This window comes from Plectropomus leopardus, chromosome 11 (genome assembly GCF_008729295.1).
Source record: "Plectropomus leopardus isolate mb chromosome 11, YSFRI_Pleo_2.0, whole genome shotgun sequence".
Classification (NCBI taxonomy): Eukaryota; Metazoa; Chordata; class Actinopteri; order Perciformes; family Serranidae; genus Plectropomus; species Plectropomus leopardus.
Window position 1 is genome coordinate 17047609 of NC_056473.1, and position 12141 is coordinate 17059749.

The following is a 12141-nucleotide window of genomic DNA, read 5'->3' on the forward strand; positions in this document are numbered from 1 at the left end:
AACAGTAAGATTATATTATTCCTATGTAATCACTGAAATGCTCAGGAAACCAAAGTTGTGTATACACCTAAAGAAATTTCACATTTTAACACAATGTCACCTAGTTCTCCTGACCTACAAATGACCAAATCCATGCTGACCGAATTGCATCCAAAAAAAAAAAAGCCTCTAAAATCCTTCTGCCCACCCCCTACACTTGCTGTTTGTTTGTCTGCCTGTCTGATACCCGTCTGTACATGCACATGCCATAACAGGACATTCCAAACAAAACACACAAATATACACACACTGTATGGAGCGCTGTGGTGCATAATGCTACCACATGGCAGCTAAACATAACAAGAACCATCAAAGGGAATCCGATCCAGCACCTCTTTTTTTTTCTCTCCCCTGTTCAAGTCAAGTCTAAAGTGTTTTATTTGGCCTACATCAATGGGGGTGTGACAGTGCGCACTGTGCTGAAAATCCTATAAACATTTTGACCTGAAACACATCTGTGCCCCCTCCCTCACCTGTCCACCATGTTGGGATCAGCATTTCTGGACAGCAAAATCTCCACACAGCGAGCAATTTTGTCTTCACTGGCAGATGCAGTGCAGCTGGCCATGAGCACCGTCCAATGATCTGTGGACAAGAATACATTAAATTTAAGAGTAAATTTTATTTAAACAAACATTTAGCTTTGGTTATAAGCAGGAACCAGGTTAAGACACGAAGTAGAGTTCTAGAGAACAGTAGCAATGGGGTTTTTCTTTGCCGTTTACACGGCACTTGGAAGCTCTATTTTTTTCTAGCTGACACATCCTGATACTATTGATTGTTTAGTTATATGGACACGCATTATATTTATATGACAAACAACATCTGGGAGGTAAACCAGTGACGGCCAAGAGGGAACCTCTTTTTTGTAGCTGGTAAAAATCTAGAGGAAGCTTTACGAGAAAGTCAGAAGATGTGGTGATGAAAAAGGACATTTTTTGTTTGAGTGGAGCCTGTACTTTTTCTAACCGATATCTTGAGTGCTGCAAAGCTTCAGTTTTACAGTGGCTAGGGAGCAGAGACAGTGCGTGATTACATATAACAGTAAGAGATAGATGTCTGTCTGTCTAAATGTCTTATTGTTTGTGTTCAGTATTAGTATTAACTGTTTCCTCAACTACTGCTAAGTTTTCAGTTTTATTAGTTGTTTTAAGGGTAAAATGCTTAGTGAATTGCTTTTCCAGTATAATAGTTAAAAAGTTAAAAAAACTCCTTCTCCCTCACAGAGAAATTCTGGGTTAGGCTAAGGGTTCTGCCCCAAACCACCTCTTCTTGTGATCGGTTTTGCTTTGCGCTTTCTCCAGCGTTGGCACAGTGCTAGGCTGACTGGTCAAAGAACAGTGCACATCATCATGGCTTGCATTAGTCTGAAAGGAAACCGTGGCGAGAATGATCCATACATATATCAGAGCCTCAGTCAGACCCAGACTCTCATGAGGAATCTGTTGCAGGGCAAAATAGTCCTGGTCATAAATATTTGGGGACATAAACTAAAGAAAAATACATTTTTGAGCGGAGGGGGGACTTTAAAAGTAGATTTCCATCAATTTAAGGCTTTCGTTTGGACTACTGCATCCTTGTGGCTCAAGACTTTTGGCCTAAATTGGGGATATTCAACTTGCTTTGCTTGGGGGCCGTTTTTGCAAAATGCAGCAGCGCCGTACATGTTTCTAGGATTTTAGGACATGTCTAGGATTGCAGGACATTTCTGTAATTTTAGGACATTAGGGCCTTACCTAGGACCCCTGTTGGGGGGTGCAGGGGATGCTCCACTGGCACTTTTTGATAGAAAAGCTCTATTTTACTGCTGTTTTATAAACTTTGTCACCTTCTGTATACCCGGCATCCTACTGGGAGCCAGATTTGGACCGCGGGATAAAAGTTTAGTATCACTGGTCTAAATAGACAATTGTTATTTTCTGCGCGATGTTTGTCTTTTGAGAATAATGTAGTTTGGCTGCTGTAGTTCCCTGGTGGAAACAAATCAAAGGTATATAATCTTCATTATGTTATTGTGAATATACTATTTAGCAAAACAGATTAGATTAGAGGAGTACCATTTTTTCATTAAAATGAAGTCATACATCATGCTGTAATAAGAAAAAGAAAAAAAATCTGGCTGATAACCCACTGGGTGAGATGGATGGCAGTTTATCTGGCATCAGGAAATGCGGCGGCCTTTATGGGACTGAGTAACTTCAGGGGAGTTGTTGCCTTATCTAATCCTGATAAGACCAATCTGAGACCCATGGCAACTCAATTCCTGTTTTGTTCCGCCAATGAATGAGTGTCCAACTTGTGTATATCACAGTATGTATCTAAGTGTATATGTGTGTGTGTTTTCCTGTATGTGTGTGTGCATGCATACCTGGGCCTCGTACATCTGTATGTGGGTTCCTTTTTCTTTGTGGACATGCATGTTTGGCTCTATAGCTGTGTGCAAGTGTGTGTGTTTACATTTTGTGTGTGTGGGTGTAAACCAGACTGCCTGGTTTGCATCTGCGGAGGACTGGAGTAAATAAATCTGCAGCCTGAGAATTGGTGAGGGGGTATGACAGCAGCATGGTGACCGTTATCAATCACTCATGCATTTCTCCACTCGGCCTTGTTGCTTTGACAAACGCCATCAGGACGTGACCACACGTCATCCTTCTGTTTAATTGTTTCCCTTACCTGCCTCAAGCATTACACTCCGGCAGCATGTGAAATCAGCTGCGCACACTGTTCAACTTGACATTCTGGACTAAGAATTAATTGACACCGGATATTAAGAGCATGTGGTTCCAAATTTGGGTCTGGGGACATCCTGGGGCTAAAGGAGGGTTTCTAATGAATTCCAAAGAAAATTAAGACTGCAGTGTTCTCAAAATACTTATTGTAAATGCGGCAGCAACAGTGACAGGACTGAAAAATAAATAAATAAACCGATCAGAAGTTACTTTTCACCACTGTTGTCTAAACTTTAACCTATGAGTCGAGGTAAGAGTCTTTTCCTGATTGATTATAAGTAGAGGATGACACAGCAGAGTGACTACAATTAAAATCAGTTTTATTTCCTCCTGCAATTGAGAAACAAGGCAGGTTGAGTCATAGAGACATATGACTGCAGGTGGGGCTGCAACTAATGATTAGCCTCATTGTCCATTAATTTGTTGTGTATTTTGTTAAATCACTGGTAACTCCTTTGGTCTATAATATGTCACAGAATAGTAAAAGATGGTGCTATAACATGGTCCCAGAGTACAAATTTACATGTTGAATTAGTTTATTTCATCTAACTGGCAGGGGTGTGCCATATGATATTGTCCATGATAAAACTATTATTTTTGTTGGCCTTTATTAGATAGGACAGCTATAGTGTGAGAGGGGTAAAGAGAGAAGGGATGACATGCAGCAAAGGGTTGAGGGCAGAATCGATCCCGCAGCTGCAGCGGCAAGGATATAGCCTTTATACATGGGGTGCCTGCTCTACTAGGTGAGCTAGTGAGTGCCCCCGTTTTCTGAACTTGTCTTGATTTTGGAGCGTTAATGAGGAGCCAGTGACCAAAGTCAGGGAGGGAGAGAGGAAAGAGGGAGAGACGCAGCATTCAAGGGCAATAGGTGACAGCTGATGTTAGCTCTGTTAGCTTAGCTTAAAACATTGTTTACTATACTCTAACAACTACATATTTGTAATTCTGAAATGCTAAACGAAAACAACTACCACTGCCAACAGCTATACTTCTATGGATCTTAACCATTGTGTTGTCAAAAGTAAGGTATTAATAATAAGAACTATAAAACCTTAGACCCTTAGTAGTTGTGTTTACATAAAAGACTGGTCATAAAACTTTACTTGCTTCATTAACCTTACAACAGTAACTATGATTTGTGATTTATGTGACTTTCACCCACCTGGAAGCAAAAATAAAAGATGAAATAATTAGATTTCTTGTCCCCAGTGACTTAACTAGTGTGCTAAATAGCGCCTCCTGTCTGTAATGTTTTAGGATAATCAAATAGAAATATATAGGAGACTAGTGGGGAGATAGCCTATTTGCAAAGCTTACAAACTTGTGCCTGCCTAAATATAAATAGTGACCTTCTCCTTAAATACTGCTGTTTCTGTCATGCTGAAATTTCATAACTGATGCCTTCAGTGCACCACAGAAATATTAAATATATATTATTGACATGTGTCAAACAAGGCATGTTTATTATTGCTTTCACTGTGTTTGGGGTTTTAGATTTTATTTGTGGTAGTAGCGAACTGGGATGGGAGGTGGGAGATGGTAGAAAGACAAAAAAAAAAACCTTTTTACAAAAAATTAAACTTGTTCTGACTGGAGTCGAGTTGTCATTCAACCATCAATTCTGCCTCTACACATTAGAAATTAAAGGTTTTATGTGTATATGGCTGCAAACTTCTTAACATGAAAGAGTTCTCCCCCAGGCTTATTTTACCCAGACTGACCTTGATCTAACAGATGCCTTCAATTTCTCTTGCTTTGGGGTGAGGATGCAGTGTGCATGAACTAAAAACAACTCAAAGGATCAGCGGCATGTTTCTGCAAGACTTCCTCTTTGGCGTCATAACCATTAAGTAATGTCAGATGAAGCGCATTGGTGCAAAGGCCAGATTGGTCCCCTGGTTTTTGGCTGTGTAGCAGGTGAGGAAATTGAAAAAAGGTGCCACAGGGAAGGACAGCTCAACACAACGCAACAGCAACCGTCAGGGGGATTAGGAATGGCTGTTTGATATCGAAGCCTGGCAGGCAGCAATGTAATGGTGTTGTATTATCAAACTATGTGCCCTAGTTTGTTTTTCTGAAAAGTGGTGGGTGAGGGATCACAGAGAGATCAGTCAAGCCTACATTTTTATATCGTGATTTCAACAAAAAAATCCAAACGAGAATAGATTTGAGTCACGTCTGTTTTTATCTTTGGAATTCATGAAATTCAAACCATACTCCAGTTCAGTTCAATAACCCATCCAGAGTTTTTAGTTGTTTTTTAAAATGTTTTGAGTGACCTGTTACATATACTTTGGGGGACTCTTGTGCCCACAGCTGTGAAACTTTGGAGTCATACTTGCTTGTCTTCTTTCTCTGAGAGATAGGCTGTATTAGTGACATAATTTATATAGTTTGTTTTCACAGGTTTTTACAATTGTTTATTTTTAAGGTTTCATTTAAGATTTTCTTTACTTTATTTTCTAGTCTGAAGTTAAAAGGAAGAAGAACTACCAACACAGAAGAACAATAACAACATTTGGAAAAAGACAATGTGCAGCTGCAAAACTCTGTTAACTCATCGAAAAGAAAAGCCTTTTACTTCAGGTCAGTGTATTTTGTTAATTCTTTGCAGTGAGAGCGCCACATATTTACAATCTGCTACAAAGGCCAGCAGCGTGGCGGGGCACTAGTAATTTGTTATTGTACATATCGAACAAAAGCATTCCTTAAGTTCTACTTCTATCTACTTAAATCCATTTTAACTCTTTTGAAAACTATAAACAGACTATGAATAATATGCGATGGGATGAGGGGCAGTGAAGAGGGAATAAAAAGTATTGTAAAGCAGATTGTTTTGTTCTTGGATTAGAAATCTTATTCAAGTTCATTTACCCTCATGGTGTCTTTCCTTTGAGTCAAGTTGAGCTATATATCCAGCTAATAAGACAGGCTTATGGGTTTACTGTATTGTATTTCCCAATTCAAAACAACTATAATATCTGTGTATCTATCTTTAATATTGTTCAGATGCTTAAAGCACAAGTTATATAAGAATTTCCTTGATTTTTTACATTTTGCGGACACTGAGACCAGATAACTATCTCCCCCCTTACCATCAAACATAGTGACCCGTATTGGTCTGACCTTTGCTGAAGTTGGCACTGGCCCCTCTGTCCAGGAAAAGTTTGGCTAGGTCGTAATTAGCCACATTGACAGCACACATCAGCGGAGTCCATTCACAGCCAAGCCTGGTCTCCACGTCCATGCCTGTCCGTAACAAACAGATCAAATTAAGTGAAGCGATGAAAACGATTGCATAAATATGTTTATCTGTGCTCAATGTCCTCCAGCACACACGCAAGCACGCCAGCCGCACGCACACACGCACACAATTTTATTTTGCCTTCCTTGGTTGAATTTTTGTTTTTCTTAACCCATTTCATATCTGCAAATTACTTTCTGGCAAAACTGATCAGGTGAGAAATCAGTTGTTTGGCTAATGTTAGTTAATTTCAGCTGACACTTGTTAACTTATCCCTTCCACCATTCAGACCCACATCTACCATGTTAGCCCAAATATTACATTAAATAAGACAGCTGGCCTCAGTCAAAAAATATTTCTTATTCCTCTCTTATTTATTTCTTCAGACTTGCCCATACAAGTGTTTTAAATCAGGATTAAAAAAAAACCTTAACCTTAAAAAAAAAAAAAAATACCTTAACTGGATAAATGTGTTGTTAAATGAGATGTGATGATGATAAGTGTGATAAAAGTCCATGACTAATGTTAGAGGCACTCATGGGACAGTCTGAGAATTAACAGACCGGGCAACACTTTAGCCTGTAGTAGGCAATGTTACACTATTGGATGCTATAGGATGATACTTGACAGAGACCTGCATGTCCACAGGAGAATGTGCTTAAATACACCAATATCATCATAAAATCTAAAATCTCACATAACAGACAAGAGCAAATCTGTTTATAGTTATATAGCAGAGTAGTTCTGCTATCAGTACTCAATAGAAGCAATAAAAACGCTGATCACAACTGAATATATGCCCACGAGGTCACAAGATTAAGCACTCAACTGTCATACAGAAAATGAAGAGAGTGCTTACCATTGTCCAACAGTTGTTCAACAGTCTCAACATCTCCTTTACTGATGGCTCTTTTCAACCTCGACACATCATCTTGTGCATGTGGTGCATCGTCACCCTGATCCTGTGACAATGAGAAAAGATCCAGATTAATTCACAAAAGAGAAAAAAACCCAGAGAGAGATAAATTACCATATGTTTATGTGCCAACTGCACATGTAAGGATACAGCAATAGAGAAATATCAGTACAATGAGTAAAACGTCCCCACAATGGATAGGCCTAAATGCGAAGTTATACCAATAATCAGCTGAAATATTTCCTTGTATTGGGTGATTAGCATTGTCAGGTGTCTATTTAGGTGTTAAATATGAATGAAAAGAAGAAATACAGTAATTTTGTGCAAGTAACAAGGGTTTGTAATAGGGATGTAAAAGAATATCTGCATGTAATCGATGTTGGCTCTAAAATGAAATATCGGAATCAACTAACATGCTGATTTCTACTGTTTTCAAAAACCTTTTTTTTTTAAATTGAAAAATTGAATATGGACAATACATTAACCCTAAGATAAAGTATTATTCTTATTTTGCAGAATGGAAGAATAATACGCACACTACAAAGTATTGTATCTATGTCTCCATCTGCTGGTGGCCATCACGATAAGCGTTTGCATAATATGATGTTAATTCCACTACAGAAGAGATTTGATTATCAGTAAAACTAGGAAGGGAAATAGGTGGATATATCGATATCGGTTATCAGCCAAATAAGTTGTTATTAAATCAGCATATCAGATATCGGCAAAAAAATCCAGTATTATGCATCCTTAGTATTTGATTACTTTTTTACCTGCGCTATATCCCAACTTTATACTACAACCTCATACTACATGATGAGTGCTGTGTACTAATCTTCATATTTTGATAACTATATAGTACAATCAATGTAGTTTGTTTAGTGCCAGCAGTCACTTTCAGTAATGCTTAAAGTTTTGATTATTTCCTTGATAAATCCATTATTATTTTTATACTCTATAAAAGTGCAGAAAACAGTAAAATATGTCACATAAAGTTTTGCAGAGTCCAACATGTCTTCAAATAGCTTATTTCATGCCACCAACACTACAAAACCCAAATATAATAAGTTAATAATTATATATGACAAGGAAAAGCTGCCAATGTACACATTTGAGAAGCTGAAAGCACAATATTTAATCGGATTTTGCTCTAAAAAGTTATTTAAAAGTAAAAAGTACACAATAGCACAGATGAAGCTGCATATGTGGAATCTTAATGACTGAATTTACTGAGGATAGAGCAAACATTTTGTGTATATATAACCTTTTATTTCTTGTTTTCCAAACTCATCCGGAGGCTGTGTCATCACTCGCACAATTGTTTATTTTTTGTTTTGTTTTTATTTATATTTCCAGATGTAAAGATGTTATCAGCTTGTCTATTTCTATTGTGCACTGCATTGCTTTCTGGGACAAAAGCCTCTCAAATAACCCAAGTAACCCCATAGTGATATTTCCATTTATCACATTACAGTGACTATAACATTACAGTTAGAATTAGGACGCAGCATTAGATTTAGCAAAGAAGGCACAGGCATGGTTATAAATTTTGGGAGCTTATTTTTTTGACTGTTTAACAAGCTCCATTTTTTTATATACAGACAGAGATTGAGACCAAATGTAGCTTGTTGAAAGATTAAGATAATTTACCTAGCATTAAGATGTTAATTTAGCTCTTGGTAAAGCTCTTAGGACAATTTAAAACAGACTTTAGATTTCTTCCTTAATCCAATGATATGTGTGCTCTACTTTGAGCCAACTGTGCAAGAAGCCTGAAGGGTGAAAAAGAGCGGCAGAGCAATCTAGCAAAGTTAGCAAGGTCGCCCTTCTCACCATTTTCACTGTATCTATATCTATTTAAAATACACAACTAAATCCTAACTACACTGAGCCAACGGATTATATTTCTATTTTGCAGCAAAACAAGAAAGAAGCGTTTTAACTTGCTACCAAAAAAGCTAGTTTGAGGTAAATTAGATGCTAGCAAGTGAGCTTCTAGTAGCAAACAAGATGGCAATGATTTAAAGACACCTTAATGAGAGGCGGCCATATATGTGAGCTGCACCCGATATCCCATTCGTCATTGCTAGCGTCGCTTTCATCTCCAGCTGGGTATGCGTTTTCCATGAAGCTGCTCTTAGTTGACATGCTGCCAGCTAGCTAATTATCTCCACAGAGTGTTTCATGCGCTTTCACGATGGTTGACGCTAACCTGGACCGTGCGGAGGGAGGGGGGCGCGAGCTCCGCTGCATGTCATCAACGGCTCACAGCGGAATCAGCCAATCACAGCAGCGTGTGGTTTCAGGCAGAGTTTCGGTTTGTCTGTTTTATAGTCTGTATAAAATATGTCTTTACATACAGTCTATGATCTGTGTGCATCATCACCGGTCATAAGTGTCATGACTCTGCAGAGATCATTTTATTAGATAAGAGGAGAAAGCGTTTATTACTCACAGTGTGGAGCAGCATCACAATGACAAAGGTGAAGAGATTAACAGTGAACAATTGATTTCTTGCTTCACCTTAGCTACAGTGCTGTTGATTAACTTTAGGTTATCTGACTGCATTCTCATTCAGAAATATGATAACTCTGCAGAGTTAAATTTCCATTAAAAGTAACTAAAATTATGTCAAATAAATGCATTGTGGTAGAAAGAACAATGTCTCCCACTGAAATGTAATGAAGTACAACTATAAAACAATCCAATGGCAATACCCAAGAAGAGCTAACTCAAAATGTAACTAACTAGCTACATTACCTGAGTAAATGTCAACCGGTATCATCATGCCATGAGTAACTTCTCCTACATTCAACTCTTAGAAGCATTTCTCTTTCAGCTTCAACTGAACAAATTACTGAAGTAGTAAAACAAATGTATGTTTTGTGAAACTTGATGTTGTTACTGCAGTTGAGCTGATTTAAAAGGAGGTTTGTGGATATTCTGTAGTTACTATCTGAATCGGTGCAGTCAGTCAGATAAAACTGAGATCCTCAATTTTAAAAAAAAAAAAAAAACCCAGATTAAAAAAAAAAAAAAAAAAAAAGTGCCGGAAACTACACGCTGCTGTGATTGGTTGACTCCGCTGTGAGCATTAGATGACGTACAGCGATGTTCCCGCCCCTCTCCCTCCGGCGATCCATTCAACCTCTCAAGAAGTGCCTCGGGGCAGCCCGCGGGTGGGCGGGGTTTGACATCCAGCCAAATTCAAATTTAGAAAAGAGGAAAACACGCCAGCCCGAAGGCGGAAGATGAAAACCTGACGCTTAAAGTTTGGAATTTGAAATGTATTCTCTACACAATGCGGTTAGTGTGATTCTGTCTATGTTTACATCACTACAAAGCCCCATTTGCAAATGACTTCCTGTGTTTTTTCATCAGTTGCAGTTGTTTTGCTGGGATGTTGTAACACTAACGGTTGTCAGCCGCTTAGTTAAGCTAACGTTAGCCGACAAACATTTCACTCAATGCATCAAACTGTGGCTGTAGTCAGTGATGGCTTGCATCAGCTACACAGCCAGTGTTAATAGTGAGTCAGCCCACATAAACATTTTACCGTATACTTATAATTTCTTGTATGACACTACATTGCTAATGTCGCTTGTTAATCGGCTCAACGCAAACTGCAACCCACATATGACTGGGAGCCTTCGGAGTTTAGCTGGAAATGTTGCACATCCATCCTCATTTTTTGCACACTTATTTTTTTCCTTTTTAATCTTTTTGGCTTTTTTGTTTGTTCTCTGAACATACTGTGCACATCTCTGTTATTATCACTGTTATTTTATTTTATTCTATGTTTAGTGCCTTCCTTTGTATGTATATTTGCATTATTTTGCCTTTTTGACGAATATATTATTCAGTTGCTGCTGTAACAAAACAATTTCCCTCACGGGATTAATCAAGTATTTCTGTTGTGTTCTATAAATGCTTTCATGCTATTTTATGCTAACAAGCTGGCTAACGCTAGCATTCATATTTCTCGTAGTTTAACTTTTGTGTTAACATTTATGCCTTTGTTTGTCCAAAGGTTTATCTGGAAAATGATGAGGGGAACTTCGGGGGATATCAGCGTATGCCAGGTAAGTGCTTGGGTGTTGTTTTGAATGTAATGTTACGCCCTAACTCAATAAAACGTTTATATGCCACACGTGGATTGGTTTCCTCATTTGTTTCTGCAGACTGATAATGTATATCGTTAGTTGTGTAAGGACATCTAAACCACCTGGACGCCTACTCACCGATTTTTACCTTAACATTAGTACGCAGAGTTTGGTGTGATCACTTCATTTCCAGCATGACCCAGCCCAACTTTTAGAAAAATTGTACACATTTAATAGTTTTTTTCACGTCATGGTTTCATTTGTAACTGTATTCTATTCTATATTTAGATATCTTTGTTTTTGCAATACTTGATTATATTTTTCATTTCATTTTCTTTTTTTTTCTCATTTTTTTTAAGTTCTTGTCTTTAAAAAAAGGAAAACGGTGGTACATATTTTTACATCAGAAAAACAAAAAATGTATATATAATGATGAATAAAGATTGATGATTACAGTAATTACAGTACATGTTTTAAAGCTTTTTTTAGTGTTACTGTAATTTTGAAATCACAGAAAAATCTATCTAATCCCATTTTGTATTTGAAATTCTGCCTGCTATTTCATAATTCCATACGCTTTTTCCTGTATCATAATTACATCCTCCTTGTACATCAACAAAAGGCTAAGAAAAACAAGAGAAATACATAAATGAATAACAATTACAAAATACAATTCAAGGAGTAACATAATAATACATAAATACATGTGTATGTGTGTGTGAACACTTCAGACTTACACGCACATACACATGAAAAGAAAAAAAATGCAAATACAAAGAATAAAACCGAGAAGGAGATGAGTCCTCCCCTTGATGACACAGACCTAATATAGAGTACTGAATGACAATAGCTCCTATTCATTATTCTTTGCCCTTATGATAATACCCTGACCATCTTTTTTTCAAATAGTCAGGTTCCCCCTCATTTAAATTTCATTTTCTTCTTTTTATGCTTTACACCAAAGCAAATTCCTTGTATGAGAAGACCTACTTGGCAGTAATCTGGATTCTGATTTTAAGAAGCTGAGCAGGGCTCTAATCATTCAGACTAAGTGAAAATGCTTTTGAGGATGTGCAGGGACTTCATAAGCATTTTATACCTGGCATG

General features: G+C 37.7%; 1 protein-coding gene across 1 annotated transcript in view; it reads right to left on the reverse strand.

Moving 5' to 3' along the window:
* Positions 1–9135, reverse strand: part of asz1 (ankyrin repeat, SAM and basic leucine zipper domain containing 1) — a 31265-nt gene extending 22130 nt beyond the window's left edge. The window contains exons 1-4 of the mRNA XM_042496920.1: positions 8963–9135; positions 6875–6977; positions 5898–6020; positions 513–624 (exon numbers count right to left, since the gene is read on the reverse strand). Coding sequence (XP_042352854.1) covers positions 513–624; positions 5898–6020; positions 6875–6977; positions 8963–9079 — 455 coding nt within the window. The 5' untranslated portion in view covers positions 9080–9135. The remainder of the gene's footprint in view (positions 1–512; positions 625–5897; positions 6021–6874; positions 6978–8962) is intronic.
* Between the last annotated feature and the right edge of the window lie 3006 nt (positions 9136–12141).